Source organism: Phytophthora infestans, genomic scaffold (assembly GCF_000142945.1).
Source record: "Phytophthora infestans T30-4 supercont1.29 genomic scaffold, whole genome shotgun sequence".
Taxonomy (NCBI): domain Eukaryota; phylum Oomycota; class Peronosporomycetes; order Peronosporales; family Peronosporaceae; genus Phytophthora; species Phytophthora infestans.
In genome coordinates, this window is record NW_003303730.1 from 1,615,666 (window position 1) to 1,634,310 (window position 18,645).

An 18,645-nucleotide genomic window follows, 5' to 3' on the forward strand; every position below is an offset into this window, starting at 1 on the left:
TTCGTTATGAATCCTCGTGGTCCCAACAGCGGAAGGGTCACCATGGCACGGGTAAGCCCTTTACAAGGTCACCGAGTGTTCAACACTCGGTTGGAAGAATAAAAGGAGGCAATCCAAGCACTCCCAGTCGTGCAAATAGGCGACAATAAGCCGTCACGTAAAACCCCCCGATAGTAATCGACCAATACACAAAGTCTCTTGGTCTTGCCGGATGAACCCTCGCTACAGAGCTTCGAGTTCACCGACAGGCATAACACACTCAAACAAGCTTGACCTGACGCTTACCTTGAAGCCGTACGTCGCTCTGTGTGCTTGAGTGGAAATTCTGTTCTGTCTTTAAGCTTACCCTTTCGGGTCTATTCCTAATAAGAAGTCCTAATCAAGTTTACAAATATCAAGTGAACAATGATCCGTTATGGATCTTCTTGCATGCCAAGCGTCGTCTGCACCGTCGCATGAGTATCTTTAACGGTCCGCGCCCTGTCCCAGACGGTAAACGTGCCTTCCAAGGGTCGCTGAGTCTTCCGCAAACTCATCCCAACCGCCACTGAGGGTTCGTACCGTAGATGGTCCGCTGAATGCGAATCCGGCCAGTCCATTATTAATAATAAGGACAGCCTGGATTCAGTGACATATGAACCGTATCCAATATCCATTGAAAGTTCGGTAGTGACGCCGTCGAGTCCCTTGCACCTTAGCGTCTCCGTACATCACATGACCGAGGGTTCGTCGCTTGAACATCTTGAACTCTTCCTACGCTTTAAGCGGATTAAAACAGCTTTGCTACAAGGTGTATCCTTGTTCAAGGACCCGACAATTTTTTTAACTTGTCCACTATTCGTTTTAGCTGCTGATCGAACCATACAGAATGCGCCAAGCAAGCGTCTATTTCCTCAGTTTACCAGTACAAGACTTATCGGAGCTAATGCTGGCGATGTAGAAGACCTCAGTCTCGTAGAGCTTCTCGAAGCAGACGACAGCCTCGCATCCTTGCCAGACCTGCAACAGTCGTCAGCTACCAGATTGGTTCCTGGTGCACAAGCGTACGTGAACCGATTACTGGTTCAAGTCAAGAACATTGCAGATCAGAAGCAGGTAAAACTCACACAAGGACTTACCTCCCACTTCTTTCGTCGAGGAGCTGCCATGCACGCCAACGATGGAACTCTTGCAGAAAACTGGATTATAAAGCGGGGCGGTTGGCAGCTTGGCCGCGTCAATAAGGCGTTTGGGTACATGTTGGGTACAGCGCAGGCAGATCAGCAAGTTGCGCGTGTTCTGAGCGGATGGAAACCAAAAGAAGGCGCACGCCTTCCTTCGTTGCGTATCTTAGAGCCGCCTGTGCTGTTCCGCGCTCAAGCACTGCATGGTCTACTTTTCACGAGCTCCCTGGGCTTTGCAGAGCCTGGCATGAACCTAAACGAAGACGTTGCAGAGGTCTTGTCAGCCACCCTCATCATGCACTACCCGGACATGCTGCTGCTCTCACGCGAAGGAGCACTGGTTGCCCGCGTTTGGGCGGCCATGTCAGCACGGGCCATCGGGGAAGCGGAAGTACTTGCATGGAGCAGCACAATCCGCCGTGCTTTCATGCCACCATCAGCGATAACCAAGCCCAGCGTTAGCGACTCTCACTCTGCTGAGGTGTTAAGCCTCATGAAGCGCCAGTCCGAGCAGACCAGCGTTTTAATCCTGCAAAATCAGCGTCTAGAGGAACGACTGTTAGCTGTAGAGGCTAAATTGCACTCACCGTCGGCTCCAGCCAAAACTGTTGCGGGTTGTGTATCACAGCCTGGCCAACAAATTGCCATCCGAACTGTTCGTCCGAAGAAGAAGGGCTCGCAGTCTCTTGCATCAGTCTGGTACGAATGGTTTACGGCCGAGCCCCGCGTTTATGCCTCGCACTCTGTGAAGCAAACGACGCTGTACGAGCTTAGACACACCGCAGGCTACATGATGCTTTTCTTACCCTATGGATTTTCACTTGATGCTTCGTCTCCTGCGTTCAAGAGTGAGGTGGTCGCGCTTGGTGAGAAAGCGCAAGTGAACACGCGGGGCGTTTTGAAGACGAACGGGTCCTCAGCAGCAGCAGCGGGTACGGCACTGAAAGCCCTTCGCAATCTACACAAGGCTGGAAAGCTTGACGCACATATAACCCAGTTCCACGAGCGTGCTGAGCGTGGCGACGTTATCGATCCAACACCACCTTCGGCGCTGCCAAAATTTATTCGTAACCCAAGCGCTGAACCTGTAGTACACATAGCACAGTTAAGTAACAGTACCATATCTCACCTTACACTTTGAACTGTATAATTCCTGGCAATAGGTAACAGCTTTCGCACTAACGCATCATCTTATATTACAAACAAAGCTGCAACAGCAAGTTAGAAACGATATGTTCACTTATGTCATACAGCAGCAAAAACTTACCATATTTAATAGGTACTGTGGCCTCGATGTAGGTCGTAGATAGTCTTCGGCCGCATCCAGCAGCATTCCGCTCGCCCTTACGGGTTATTTCACTTCTCATGATTCATCTACGGGGACGGCAACGGCGGGAGTAGTGTGGCGTGAGTCCCTGGTAGTTATGCCGCGCGCGTAGAGGTGCGACCGAGGCCTTATGGTCGCAGGAGGGCCGTAAAATTGCGCTCCGCCCTCACCGCTGCGCGTTCGTGGCCGTGGTTTGTAGAATGGCTGTGGGCCCTCAGAGAGAAGGGATTTTTTAAGGACGACCTTAGCGTCCAGATTTCCCAGATTGAAAAAATACTCAGAAATCTGATTCTCCATGGATAGTCCAGCTAGGGGGCCAGGTTTCGCCCAGGTTTCCTTATAGATAACGGAATCAGATTTGGTAATTTACATTCGGGAACTTAAATGACCAAATCAGGTATTTTCCAGGTATAAAACCTGGGATACTCATGTGTGCACGACTTAGGCTAAAGTGGAAATGATCGTAGGCAGTCGACGTCGGAGCTCACCGCAACCAATCGTTTTCTTCACCGTTTACCCAGGTATTTTACAGGTTTTAAAACCTGGGTAAATCATGTGTGCGCTACTTAGAAAAATTCTAGAGTGATGGCCGCTGCGGTGTGTCGGCGTTCACGCTCATGGTGGCGTACCACGAATGTACCATTATCGACTTCTGCACCATACAGTCATTGTCCAGGTTTTGCCCAAGAATTGACCATGTATTAAAACCGTTAGTGCTTGCATGCATGTTGCACTGACGGATGCACGAATAACTGGCGCGGCCTCAACTTCATGACTGCGTGCAGCATCTCCCACCTCAGCTTCGTTATACCAGCTGGGGACACATCGCTGGGGGATTCGCTGCTCACGCAAGTCCAGAAAAACCGGCACACAAACACACCGCAACTGTCACTGTCCGTTTGCACCGGCTCGGTTACTTCCAAAGCTTCGTAGGAATCGTCACGTAGAGGCCCAGTACGGATTTCTTCAGCCATCTTCTGCAGCCGTTTCTTGTTTCTCTTACCGCCCATGCTGTCGTACATCTTGATAACCTTGGTGTCTCGGTCAACCACGAGGCATCCCCAATGCGTGCCACCAAAATTGATAGGAAGAAGCACGAATTGGTGCGAGGCAACACTTTCACCAACTTTGTCGAGCGTGCTTGTAGAGATACGACTTTTGGTGGCCTTTGGTTGGGTTCCATTCTTGGCATCTTTGGCTTTTTTTGGGGGCGGAATGACGACTGTACAATTTTTCTTGTACCGTGCGAGACAAACCGCAAAAGCACGCATGGCATTATCGTTTATCCAAGCGGAATCTCGAAAGCAAAATAGATTGTTGTACGTCAGGTCGAATCCGAGCCCAACCAGCGGTGTATACGGCCAACACTCCAGTATCTTTCCCATTATAATACCCGCTGAAGCGGGGTCACTGACCGCGGGTTTAACAGTGCTATTCAACCAGGTACAGCAAAGAGCAGCATTGCGACAAGTATCTTGTAGCCCCCACAAGGATTCATAGCTTCCAGTTGCTCTCTGGTGAACTGACCAACTTTTTCAATTGACACCACGTAACTCTCAATGCTGCCCATTTGTTCACCGTCACTGTCCAACTCAATTTCTTCATCTAGCGCCAATCCGCCCCTCAACTTATCCAACGCATCATCAACAAGCGATTCGACTAGCCGGAATCGCACTCGATCTGGCACGTAATCTCCGTCGACGCGCCACTGAATTGACCTTCCCTCACCATTCTTGTTGACTGGAAAGGTAGTAAGAAAAGACCCAACTTCGCGAACACCAGGCATGATCATCCATAGAGTAGACACCACATCGCAGACGTCGTTATCTCTTAAAAGAGCGCGTAGTTTCATCCCGATATTGTACTCTTTTAGTGCTAACGACGCCTTCACTTTCATTGCCGTACGATTCAAATGAGGTCGCCCGGCCCTTCTGACCTTACCATTCAGCTTGATTTTTGGTGGTTGGGCTGCGGTCGTAGACATCTCTGCTGCTTGAGTCGCAGGACCAGCCACCTGAGTCGGCGGTACGTCGTCGGAATCATCCTTGGTAGCCGCATTCGCATCGCTAGCCTCAGTATCTTGCTGCTGCTCAGAATCCACCCCTGCTCCACTTTCACCTGCTCCTCCATCCGAGTTGTCATCATCATGTCTGTTGTCACCGTCTCGATTGGGGGCAGAATGCTCTGCCATGGGTTGTCCATTCCTCATATTGTACCACCATTGATCCAACTGCGACATCGCATTAGCGAAGGCATCGTCTTCGAACCTCGCAAGCTCACCACTGATGCGACTAAGTGCCTGCTGAGCACGACTGTATTTCTCCGCTTCACTCAACCTTCCACCAGCAGCTTGTAAATGGGCTTTGTATATCTTAGCCACAAACGGTGCCGCCACCTCTGTCAACTCCTGTTGCGAGAGCCGGCTTTGACCAAACCACCTGCAAAACACATACCTGGTTAATACCTGATGAAAACATGGCCAATACCTGGACGCAAAGTCGACATACCTTGGCGCAATTGTCGAGAGCGGGATAATGAATGGATTGCCACAGCGCTTTCGGTACATCATGACGTGTCTGCAGGGAAGCTTCATGGTCTGAGCAAACTCACAGTCGCACAAGTAACCCTCTTTCTCGATAAGATACTCACGTTGACCACCGCTGACAATGACAGTAGTGCCATTGTCGATAAACGTGTAGTTGTTAGCAGCAGCAGCATCCGTAGCAACATCGTATTGAGCCTTGATCGCTTTCCCGTTGATCTGTCACGTTCGGACCACCCATGCGTACAGATAAACTTGCGCTGATAAGGTTCCATCTCTGCAGGGACGAGAGGCAACTCTGAGTCAGGAAGCCCTTGGTACCGCACTTGGCGCCGAAGATCAGCATTCCTGCGGGCTACATTGATCACCTCTTTCACCACGATTTTTTGGCGCGTCGCCTCCATGTATTCCTTGAGAGACTGCTCCAGCGAGGCCCACGAATCATGATGCGCCTTAAATACAGGGACCTGAACCAGCTCTTCTTCTTCGACATCGGAGACGGTTCTTTTCTTTCCTTGACGACGCTTTCTCGTTGGTTCCGTCTCCACTTCATCTTCTTCCACTTCACCCTCTTCCCCTTCGCCTGAAGCGACCTTCTCCTCCTCTGCATCCTCTTCATCTGCCACCGAATCGTCCTCTTCATCGCCCGTAGTCTTCTTTGCTTCACTCAACGTGTCCACACCTCCCTGCCCTTCCTCACCATCTCCTCCTTCATCTGCGACGTCTTCTGTTGCCTCCTCCACTCGCTCTTGAGCATTGCTGTCCTCTGCTACTTCAGTTGGGCTAGGGAGAGATGTCTCCATGATTTCTCTGGCGTGTGCTCTCTCTGAGCGCGTACGCGCCGCACGCAAGAGAGCGAGGTTAGCCTGACGAGCTTCCTCGGCCACACGCTCTTGCTCTGCCATCTTCGCCTTGATCTGGGCAGTCTTGTGCGTGCGTGCCATCCTCGGTGCGTGGGGGGGGGGGCTGCCACGTGTCTCCCTAACTGGTGGATAGGAATCAAAAGAAGAAAATGAGAGTAATTTAAACCGTAAAACTCTACCTGGACAATACCTGCCGGTATACCTGGACAATACCTGAGTGATAAAACCTGGACAAGAGGGGTGCCGTTTTTTAATTTTGTTTTTAAAATGTGTAATACATGTACCGCACAAAGTCCGATTTTTAACTGGCAGACCGTACCGGTATCAGGTTGGAACCCGGTCGGACAGTTGGAATTTTGACGGTATGGACAAACAAGCCAAGACACCACAGGCTGTATATTTATGACGTATTTCGATCTGGGAGCTCTAACAGTGTACTATTTACTGGAACCCCTTCGGTGGTCCTGTACAATTAGGAATTTCGCCTAGCTAAGCATCCCAACATTTGGAAATTTTGCCTTAACTTGTATTCATTTTTACAACTGAGGGGTGGTGGGAAATTAACTTAAGTATGTATGCCGGGGGAGCGACTGTAACGAGGGTGTATTCCAAAGCTAGGGATTACTAGCGAGGGGACTGTCTAGGATTTTAGATTCGTAAGTTTACCGGTTTCGACTACCGGCTTGCTTCAATTACCGGTTTCATCCGAATTAATCTGTTTAGCCACACTACACTAGAAAAATCATCGACGGAAAATGAATCTTTGTTGCCCCAATTTTAGCTGCTCTGGACAGCGAATGATGTCACATGATAGAGTAGAATCTCAGGAGCAAAAAAGTCTGAATCATTTAATGGCATGAAAAGTGAAGTGTCGATTGTAAAGTGAACCAGAGTGGTAAAATTTTAAGTATATGTTTGTTTTGAATCCCGCGTGAAAATGTTGGCATTTTCACGCTTTTTTTTTACTAAATGTGCCAACCTTGTTGCTGTGCTATCAGCGACAAGAACGTGGACGGGCTAACTTTTCTATTTTCGAATCAAGCCATTCGTCAGCGAAAAAAGATTTGGTACATTAAAAAAACGTACCGTAGTACTGCTGTAGTACTAAATACTTCGAAGTAGTACAAGTAGCTACTCTTGCTTGGAAGTTACGTACTACTTCGAATATATATATTTTTAAAAGAAGTTGAGAAAAAAACAGAGAATCATCAACGATTTCTACAAAATACTACTGTAGTACATGTAGAGAATTCGTTTTTAAGGCCACTTTACGAAGACCACGAGTCACCAGACTTCCAAAAATAATTGTGTTTGGATAGTCAGAATCGGTGGACTTTGAACTCCGGCGATATTCGCGAATTACTGTCGGGGGGGGGGGGGGGCAAGATTGGTTAGGCTGTCCAGCTACAACAAGCTGTTCTCCCAGTATCAATTCATGTATTATTAGTATCTCTAAAACTTACGTAACAATGCGCGGCAGCATGTAGCTGAAAATGAGTCACTGTCAAGTCTCTAGATTGTTTTTGTTTTTAATTGGGTGGGCGCAACGCCACGAGATCAACGGACAAGCATTAGACTTGCTGGACCTTGGTCACTGAGGTGATCCATTCAATAGCGGTCGACACACGCGAGTACACACTGGGAATCCCCGGATCACCACAGCCAGATCCCCAACTCGACAGCCCAATCAGAATATCATCAGCGTCACCCTGGCCCTTTTCCTTGACGAGCGAAGCACCCGTGTCACCGACACACGCGTCTCTACCAGGAGCACCGCCAGCACAGACAGACGAGTTGTCCACGACGAATAGCCGAGCGCAGTCTTCGTTGTTCCACACTTCAACGCCAACACTCTGGAGCTCGTTGGAACGGGTGCCGTTGGGGTAGCTGGTGTCACCCCAGCCCATGACCTTGGTCCACATGCCTGCAACGATATCCGAGTCGTCGGGATTGGGGAGTTTGATCGGGCTGAACTTGCTGGGCTTCTCTAGCGTCAGCAATGCAAAATCGTATGACGCGCTGGAGGCATTGTTAAGTGTGTGGTTCTGAGCGGACACGACCTTAATCTGCTCTCCGTCCTTCGTGCCATTGATGTAGTGCGTTCCCACAGCCACAAACTTAGGCGGCTCGAAGCCCGTGCAGGCAGCGGTAGTAAGCACATGCGTAGGAGAGACGAGAGCACCAGCGCAGAAAGCGTTACCGTCGGCAGTGGAGCGAATACCGGTAGCGTACGTCTTCGTACCAATAGGGACTTCACCTCCTCCGAGAATAAGCTGACGCTCAACGTGCTCGCCGGCGACGGCTCCAAGAGCGAGCGATGCAGCAGCTAGGGTAGGTACGACTCTCATATTTTTTGTTGGTGATGCTTGGAATGCGGTGTGCAGTAAGCGGCGAAAACCAGAATGATCTAAACGTTTACACATTTCTATCGTGATCGAGTCTTGTGTGCTGTTAGCCAGCGGGCGACAGCGGGATTCGATGAATCGAATCGATACATGGCTCTTCACTTAAAAATACTCAACACCTTGAGCTTCGGATCGAACCGATTTGAAAACGTGTGGGGTGGCGATGAACCCTATTTGTTTGGCGGGGGATAAGCCATATTCAATTCCACGACAGGCAACATCGATATACATGTACTACACTGTAGATCGTCAACCAGTTCGGATTTGCGCTTTTGGCTACATGCACTGTTTGCCAACATGTACATGTATCCGCAGTATTCGCTGAATATTGGTACTCCCTCCCCAAGCACAGTCGCAGTATCTGAAGGGTTCACCCTTCAGAGTTGCATGGTGCAACTGCAACTTTTGTCCATAACGGGTCTGCACGGGTCGTTGTAGGTGAAGCATCGTTGATAACACGTTGCAGGAAATGTATGTACCAGCCATGGGCATACCGGTACGTGATTCTGTGTCGACGCTGCACGCGTGATTATTATTAGAGGCCATCGACGGAGTTTCTGATACCAGACGACGCTGCAGTAATCACCCGTGCAGGCTGCACGCGTGATTATTAGAGTCCATCGACGGAGTTACTGGTAAGACAATGAAGTACGACGGCACGAACCAGCAGCATATGGGATTAATCCAAGAGTTTGCAAGTTTGCGCTCAGCGTTTGATTGTTAAGATATGTACCGACCTCGATAAAAATTGCCAATATTGTAAAAACCGATAGTTTGTCTAATTGAATTTTTAAATACCCGGTTTCAGGGTCTTAATTCAATTAAGCAGCATATAAAAGCTAAATTAGATACGTGTCACATGGTTTTACGAGAGCTTACTTTGATTTATACCGCGGTTTGTGTTCTTGAACCCTATGTGACGAAGGAGGACGTTAGGGTCGATTTAGAGCTAAATCGGCTATTTTAATAATGGCACAACAGATTTAGCTATATATCGGCCCGAATGTCCGACGTCTTTGCGGCATACGGTACCAGTACTGAGCAGATTCAGCCGCTATCCCGACCTGGCAACGATGATGTGATTTGACTGCTAAATTAATGGACTTAAAAGCTGGCGCGCCGTAGATTATGTAGGTTTTCACACTTCATTACCCTTTTTATTAAACACAAAACACAAATCATTACTTAAAGAGGGTGGTGTATCGGACGCCTGCTCCTTTACATGAAATAAACCCATAGACAGTAGATAGTTTTTGCCCCCAGCTGAGAGGTTGGCCCTAAGTTGCCATCCAGCGGTGGCGGTCATCACCCTGCTACCAACTCTCTTTTACACTCCAGTTTAAATTTGTTGAACGTACTTTATTTTTGTTGAGTCGTTATCTACCAACGATTAAGCGGCACAAATTAAGAGACAAACTAATCAGCTCGTACAATAATTGATAAAGGTTTGATAAACTTTTAAACACGGCATTGTCAATATGAGATGAAGTATTATAATTGTCCCCATTGCATCAGGTCTGCGTGTCCTCAAGTTGAGGGCACTCCAACCAAGCCGGACTTAATTCTCTAACACATCAAACTATTAGCTCCACTGCTGCCCATGCATGTCATGTAGGTGTACATCGACACGCATCCTACTGCTTATTTACAAAATATAACGAGCGCTATTTCTCTTTAACTATAATAAATAAAAGGGTGCGGATTACACGTAATGGTAGATGAAATATAAGTGGACTGGCTGAAGCTGTTGAGTATACCGCACCTTCATCTTTTATTCCAGAGGTCGGCCAACATAAAATACAGAGGAAAAAGTAGATCGTGGTACCAAAATCTAGAAATAGGACGTTAAGTTGTACCAACAAATTAAGGGCATCCAAGGCTCCTCTTAGAGACCTTCCCAAAATAGCAACGCCATTAGCCGGACTAAATAAATTTAGTGTGCCTTCTTGAAAAAAAGATAACAATGGAGGTGACACCAGTGCTCGGACAATAGAAAAAAGAAATGTATTGCTGTTTTTGCACAGCAATAGTAAATAAATGAGTGAGGAGAGAGGCAATAATATAGTAATGAGAAATAAGTTTTGTGTTGTGCTCTAGAATTGTAGGTGTCTCTCACAGAAAAAAATTAAACTAAACAAAATAGTGCTTGGGTAGCATGATATATTGGGGATGATATTTTCCTCCAGTAACTACCAGTGAGATAAAAGCCCGCTGTAACAAACAAAACGAGTGCAGCCTCAAGGTGCCCAAATTTAAAATAGGGCACTTTGGTGTACCTAAATTTACTTTGCGTTTTGGTCCCGTGAATACATACATCAGTTGTCACGTACAGAGTTGCCACTATGGTATTATAATATGCCTATCAGCACAGCTACATTTCCGACACGTCCTACCGACATGGCGGTATTGATTATAAGAAGTTCTTCATTGACGAAGCTTTCCGGTTCGCGGTATTTGTGGCGTTTCCCTTATCCTGATAGTGCAACGGCTACGCAGCACGATAGAGATTTATTAGGGGCGTCTTTGGTGGACGCAACTTAATTTTTTTAACGCCTGATACAAATTTCAAATGAATGGTCTTCTACAATCATCAGTTCGAATCGATGGTTTGAGCTGTTTTTTTGCAGCTCCACGCATATAAATTTACCGATATATATAAAATCTAGCAGGATATACCAACATCTTCCATCATTCGTATTTTTGGTTGATTTCTAATAAAATGAGACCGCGTCAAACAAAATAATGCTAGCGAACCTAAGTACGAATCGCGATTTAAGCACACCACAGGAAAGAGGGGCGTGTCTTCTATCTTTTGAGCACCTGGTTAGCTTCCAGAACAGAGATCTCACTGAGTTATGAGCCGCCAAAAATAGTATCTCGTTTGAAAATGAGATTCTTTTTTATTTGACGCTCAGACGTAAATTTGTCGCGCGGAGCCAATGGTGATGTCCGTTTATTCTAATTGTTACTGGAACATGTGCGTAAGTTTTTTTTCACAGTTTCATATTAGTGACATGGTGCCATAAGTATCATTTTCTAACGTAGTATTAGTTTGGAGACAAGTATCATTTTGACTAAACAAAGTGTGTCGTCACTGTCCTCGAGAGGTTCATCTTCGTCCTCTTCGCTCTCGTCTCCACGAACGTCGTCTTGACTGGACACATGTGCAGCTCGCTCTTGACTGGACGCAGGCGCTGTATTCTCTTTACTGGAAGCAGCCTCGTCAATGTTGATCTTGAGCGAGATTTTACAAAACTGGAGCGTCAACAACACGTAGAGACTCTGAAACTTGCGAGTCTTCCTCACACTCGCTGGGCGTCACGGCACTAGAGTCGCAAGCGGAGAGCTGAGTGGCTGCAACATTTTGAGAGGACGACAGTGAGGGAGACGGCGGCGAGGGTAGTTGGCGAAGCATTCTGGACACTGCTATCTTCTTGAAAGACGTTTGGTAAATCGCTTTAGTGACCGCTTAGATTAGCGCAGAAGCAATCGGCGAGGGTAGTTGGCGAAGCATTCTGGACACTGCTATCTTCTTGAAAGACGTTTGGTAAATCGCTTTAGTGACCGCTTGGATTAGCGCATAGGCAATCTACCAGACATTCTTGACAGTTATCTTACCTACAGCTTTAAACTTTGTTGTGACTCGCACTTGCAAATAATAAAAGCTACCTAGGTTATGTGGCCGTCACACCGCACACTCTGCTAAATAAATGCCACGACCCGCTTCGGCGCGTAGGCCTCACAGCCATCACTTCTCACGCCACTCCGCGCAATAAAAAGATACGGGCCATCACCGCCCATAGTTTCCCGTAGCGCATCTGGCTAAATTATGTGCTGGCTCCGTTCAAACTACGCAAACACGTAGCAGTTCAACGGGCGTTCGAGTCATACTGCGACCTGATGCACTCTCGACTGGGCGTATACGAGCGAGCTTCTATGACTGCACGGTATCTTGTGGATGTCATAGGCCGTGTTCGCGGCAAACGACGTTTTACTAAAACTGCGTTTCAGAGTTGTAATCTATTTTTGACGATGATTTGGCCAGCGATGTGAAACGTCGTTTCGCTCAGTTCTTGTTCGCACGCAACCAGCGTTTACCCTGACCACCCACACCTGGACAAACGGACTGCCTCTTCACAAAAAATGCTGGACGAAATCTTCCTGTTGCTTGTTGCTGTTGTGTGTGCTCGACTGGTGCAGAACCACCGCTTGTCGAGGTGGGCTGCTCACGAGAATATGGTGCGCGTACTAGGTCTGATGACGGCAGACGGACAGCGGTTCTTTGACGCCATTCACTCATCGAGAAATTCCTTCCTGTTTCGGGATCACTTCAGGATGGACGTGGCCGCATTTGACGCATTGTTCGAGCTCTGCCAACCGTTCATCGTTGACACCGTCCGCAACCAACGTGAGGTACTGGCGGTGGCTCTCCACTGGATTGGAACGGCATCTACATGCCGCATGCAAGAGGTGCTATTTGATCTAACGTTTTCTACGATTCACAAGTATAGAATCCGAGGTATTCGAGCGATTTTGCGAGCGATAAACAGCTCGATGGAGATACCTAAGCAGGTTCCATCGTTTTTCTTGTTGAAGCACCCCTATTATCACCAGGCCTTGGGGGCAATTGATGGAACGCACTTTCAAGTGGTTGTGAGAACTGAGGATACAGCGCGCTTTAGAAACCACAAGGGTTTTGTCACGACCAATGTGCTACTGTTTTGTAGCTGGAGTATGAAAATTTGTTTTGCTTATGCGGGAGCTGAGGGAAGTGCGCATGATGTGACTGTACTACGATGGAGTTCTCTGCTCGACCAATTACCAGAACACTTTTACGTTCTAGGAGATGCTGGATATGGCCTAAGTAAACAGGTGTTAACTCCCTTTCGAGGGGTAAGATACCACCTGAAGGAGTGGGCGACTAGTGATGCTGGTCGCCCACGCAACCCAAAAGAACTTTTTAACCTACGACATGCGAAGGCTCGCAATGTTATTGAGCGTACCATTGGAGTTTTAAAGCGTCGCTTTAAGGTCCTCCGCACATGTATGGATTACGAAATGAAGACGATAAAATCTGTCATTTACGCTTGTGTTTTAACGCACAATTTTATCCGTGAGTATGATGCATCGGACCTTGGGTCCGATCTCGCCTCTTCTCGTCAAGATACGCGTCGTCACCGTGCTGTAAATGAAACTTTTGATCCGATTCCGTATGACTTCGACACTTCTGACAATTGGCGATCTTGGATGGCAGGCACAATGTGGGAGGAGTATCAAGAATTCTCGGGTAATGAAGATGACAGCGACATACCCGAAGATGAAATTCCAAGTGGTACGAGTGATTCTGACAAAGAAAGCAGTTCCGGCAGTGAAAGTGGCTCTGTAAGCGAGTAATAAGCATGAAAAAATCATCTTTACGTTACGAAAGTCCCTGAAGAGAACGATGAAAATGAAACTATCATGATGGTCACCCGTGCACGTTACCTTGGCCTGTTATTAGCCCGTGTCATCATGCGCCATCTCGAGCTCAGTCGTCCGACGAAGGCGATGCAGCAAAAGCTGCGGAGTCGGACTGTGGGGCTTGGTCACCCATTTCTTGGCGCATTTTGTACTTGATGTAGACGGTAAAAGTCTTTAACAGCGCACCAAGTTCCTCATTGAAGTCTCCAGAAGGTGACTGCCTTCGTTTTTTGTTGCAGCGCGTCTTTGAAGCTCCATCACGGATACGCTTTACGGTCTGGACACGACGCTCGTGACTTGGGTGGAGGTCTTGCGCGGCAGCGGGGGTGGTCACAGAGCTTTGCTCGTCACTGTCGGGAAGTAAAGTCTCATTGGGCTGCGGTAATGCAGACTCTTCTTTTTCCGTGGTGTCTTCCAGCAGGCCAAGCAGGCTCTGAACGCTTTCCGCATCCGCACCTGTCGCTCTTGAATCACTTGCACAGACGAGTTTAGTCTAATTTCAGAGAAAATATTGCATCGCTTACCTGCAATTAGACTGCAGATGGTCTCGTGTTCAAAGCCGTTCTTACGCATCTCCTTGATGCGACCTCGCAGCTTGGTTGGTTTGGCGTCGATCAGCTGATCCCAGACGTCGTCATCAAGAAGAGGTTTCCCCGTTTGAGGGCAGGTACCGCATCCACTCAGCGACGTAATCTCCTTGAATAAATCGTAGTCTTGCATCAGACGCTGCACCTTGGACTTGTATGCCCTGTTGAACGAACATTAGAAACGCAGTACCTTAGCTAAAAAGCTTCCGTTACCTTTGTCCAGAGTCTTCTTGAGCTTGGTGTTCAAAGTGGTTTTGATCTCCTCCCACGCCTTGGATTTGACACCTTTATCCGTGGCCTTTGACGGGTCCTTTCGTGCCTCAAAGTACCTCTCCAACAGTGCAAGCTCCTCGCCCCTAGTCCACGTCGCACGCTGGGCAGCAGCAGCATCGTCTCGTGTGCTCATCGAGAACACCTTCGGGTCATTAGGGGGAGGATTTTGCAGTGCGCGCAAAAGCAAAAATGGCAAACTTTGGCGCCTAACAGGATCTTGTCAGTGTGCTGAGGGGATACGCGTCGCTTTAGGCCCCAGCCAAATACGGGCCAAACAAAATTCACCTCCGGGCATGAATTTGAAAATAGGGTCCGAAACGACGTTTTGCGACCAAAAGTGCGTTTCGAGGGTGGCGTGTTCGCGAGCGCGCACTTAGTCCCAAACGTCGTTTCGACCAAGATAACTACGTTTTCGAGGGGTCGCGAACACGGCCATAGAGTGGAAACTAAACGCGAGACAATCGCAGAGCAAGCAGCTCTCGGCTGTCGTGGTTGCTAGGCAGGGACATTACCAGGTTGTCGATGAGTTTGGCAAGTGTCTGGTGGAGAAGCTGGGAGCAGTGCAATCACATTTAACACGCCAGCATCACTGAACACGCGTATCTTCAGATTCTTTGTCTTTTTTTGCGGATGCTACAGCCCATGTTTTCTAAAAGGGTTAGGTGGACAAATCATGGACTTTTGTCATGTATTTCGCTAGGTTTTGTCCATGATTCTAAAAAATAAATTACGAGGAGCGTGAAAGTTATGCTGAATATGATTGTGATATGGCGTGACATGGGCAACCATATTCACAGTAGGGTGTGAAAGTTGAAGAATGAGTGCGCTTTGGTTTTGTCGGACATTTCATAACTACTGTATTGCATGGCCAAGCTACCCATTGTAATGAAAGATGTTTCTGTACTTATGTCAAAGCATGGTGAGCTCATGGAAACATGTATGGTTTTTGGACTTAGAAACTGTGTCTACTTAGCTAGCTTCTTTTTGCCTTTGCTTTCGTCACTGAACCCCATGATGGTACGCAGGATATCCCCTCGACGGCGTAACAATTTATTGGCCGTGTAATTGCTGCCTGCTTCCTTCCAGAACCGGCGCCAGAAGTACAAACAGATGAATACCCCGCAGTTATTACCGTCTTTCTGAATGGGGCTATGTACGGCCGTGATGCTAAAAGCCTTTGAAAGACTTTTCTTCACGATCTCATCTGCCAGCTCTGCAAGCAAGTTGTGGTTAGCGCGCTTGTCCGTGCTATCGTAGCAGCACACAGTCTGCGTGTATCCATCCACCACGAGACAGGACCAGTGAGCTCTGTTAATATTCAGCGACACAGGCACAATACAGATGAGACCATTCAATGTCCACACCTTCTCCAAACCCAGGAAGGCGTTCGTTCGGCCAAGCATCATGCATTCGCTTAGCTACACCGGCGGTTTCATCGTAGCAAATCAGGTCGTCTGCGATACTCATAAGCCATGAATACCATTGTATACCCTTTTCACTCGCATGACAGAGACTCCAGATATACTGCATAGCCAGCAGTTGTTGATATGTAAAGTCTCCAATGGAATCAACAGTGAGCACCCCAACACTCAGTATCCACAGGTGTACACAAATCGATAGCTTCACCGAAACATCTCTTACACTCGATCAAACGTAGCTCCTCACAAACCATACTTTCCGGTATTCGATATGGAATGACACTTGGCTCCGGAGCGCGCCATATCACCGATAATTGCTTGGGGTTGGATCAAAGGTGGCGTACCTCAAACTACTTAAAAATGAGGACAGATCACCTAACTGGGGCTCACACGACTTGATAAATTCTGCAACTTCAACCACATCATCACCTCTCAAGGCCCCTCTCAGTTTTGAACCTTGGCTATACTCCTTCCGTGACTGCCTCCGATGAGCTGCATCAGCTGCTTTATCCTTTCGGGGTCGTCCATCTCGAGTTCTAGGCTTAAATGACTTCATACTCACTGTATTTTGTTAACATTTTCTGTTTGTTTGTCCTCAGTTGTAGCCGTTTCAACTGCTACAGTATCCACTTATACATTTTCTTTATCTTCAACATCATCAGAAGTAGCCTGTGCATAGATTTGCGTAGGAGCTATTTCTTCATCAGATTCTTCTGAATGGTCTGGCGTTTTCATCGTGGTAACTCCCAGTCGTAAGCGGCCCCGCCATTTTTCCAAGGCATCAAGTGTAGCCGCAAACTTGTGGTCCGGTAGGTCTGATAGCTCAGTAGTTAATCGGCTGAGGGCACTCTGAGCCGCCTTGAACTTATCACGCTCAGTCATGCGCTTCTTACGAAAATCATCAACTCGAGCCGACGTTAGATGCAACGGTACGTCCACGGAACTGTTTCCTCATCCAAAGATCACACGCGCAACCATCTGATCAATAAATTCTTAGACCAAAAACATGGTAACAAAACATGGTCGAATCGCGTAAACATAAAAGCGAAACATGGTCAGTACTTAAAAACATGCTCAAAACATGGACAATATGTACACTTTACCTAACAGGAATGGATGAATATGGGATCGTAAGCAGGCGAGCGACGTGCTTGCAATAAATCATTCCATGTCGGCAAGGCAGTTTCATCGTCGACGAAAAATCACAGGTGCACATCCAGTTGTACTTGTCGACGCGATAGTTGTGACCGTCCCGGATAAAATTGACGTAGAGATCCTCGTCGGTGATGCTGTACATCTTAGCAGACTGAGGTTCCACTGCAAATTTGTACTCCGACTCGAACACATCTGCTAACCCCCCACTCGTCATCCCGAGAAGTTGATTCATCTCATCCTCATACGTCAGGTCGCGATGGGTTCCGGGCATGACTACGCGAGTTACATACTCGTCCTATTTCCGACGCTGGTAGCGTATTGTGGCCTCCAAGCACTCGCGCATGGACATAGAGCTATTTAAGTCGGGTTTTAGCTTCCCGAAAAACCTTTTCAACCTGTTGTTGGTGTTGTTTTGGAAGTGTGGCAAAGTCATGCGGTAAACCGTAACCCACATAACCTTGCAAACAACCCAATTCTTGTCAAAGTAGTTCCACAGAGAGAAGCGTTCATCCCGACATGCAAGGTGTTTGAATTCGGCTGCGTGCTGCTCAAATTCATCATCAGCCTTTGAATACACCATGTTCGAAACGCAGTGATCCATTTGTTTAAGAATCCCACTTGGGTACGTGTCGTATTTCTTGTCATCACGAACTGCGCCACGTAGCCAATTCAGTGGCACAAAATAATCCGTGCGTCTGGAAACTTGGTGCGTAGCACACCCAATTTCAGTAAGATCTTTGTCCATCATAATGACCTGCATACGCTACCAATCGTTTGCTAACTGGAATTGCTCAACAGCCTTCTTCATGTGCCAATTTGCGTTTCTCTCAAGTACAGAATGCTGAACAGTCTGGCCGTGGCCAAACTGATCCATCATCATCAGTGTACACAGTTGATAGTTATATCTGATTGCCATTACAAAACACAACGAAGCCGTGTACTCGTAAGATTCAAATCACACAAAGTCATGACCAAAACATAACGAAACATGACGTAGTTTCAGACGCACCTGTTTGTCTTGTGAGTGCAGTCTACGAGCAGTATCTCTGGAAAACGCTTGTACAGCTTACGCATATGCTGCGAGCTAATAGTCATGCCCATCAGTATTCTCGTCGACAGCCGACACGTTTCCTGCAGACTCGAGCTCGAAGCTAACCAAAAGTTTTGCCACGAGGTCTTCATCGTTTAGACTACCACCTAAGCAATAGAATAGTGAGTAAACGCTCAATACCAAATAGAAGGTATGTCGTACCGGACTTTTTTATTCGAGCAATGATGTTGTGCACATCCTTTAATTGGACGTAATGAGGCGTTCGTTCACGAATGTAATCATAGATTCTGCTCGCCTTGCTGCCACTTGCCACCATAAGCTCCACGTCGCTTATGATTGGAGAATCGTGAGGTACTCGTCGCACTGAGGGGTACATTCTGTACACGTCCTCTGACAGAGTA

The 18,645-nt window shown here is 47.6% G+C and overlaps 1 protein-coding gene across 1 annotated transcript; it reads right to left on the reverse strand.

Annotated features, from left to right (window-relative positions):
• Positions 1-7,466: 7,466 nt before the first annotated feature.
• Positions 7,467-8,243, reverse strand: PITG_13638 (glucanase inhibitor protein 1; the record flags this gene model as incomplete). The annotated part of the gene is made up of 1 exon (XM_002899784.1): positions 7,467-8,243. The coding sequence occupies one exon, from the start codon at positions 8,241-8,243 to the stop codon at positions 7,467-7,469; it is 777 nt and encodes a 258-aa protein (XP_002899830.1).
• Positions 8,244-18,645: the final 10,402 nt, after the last annotated feature.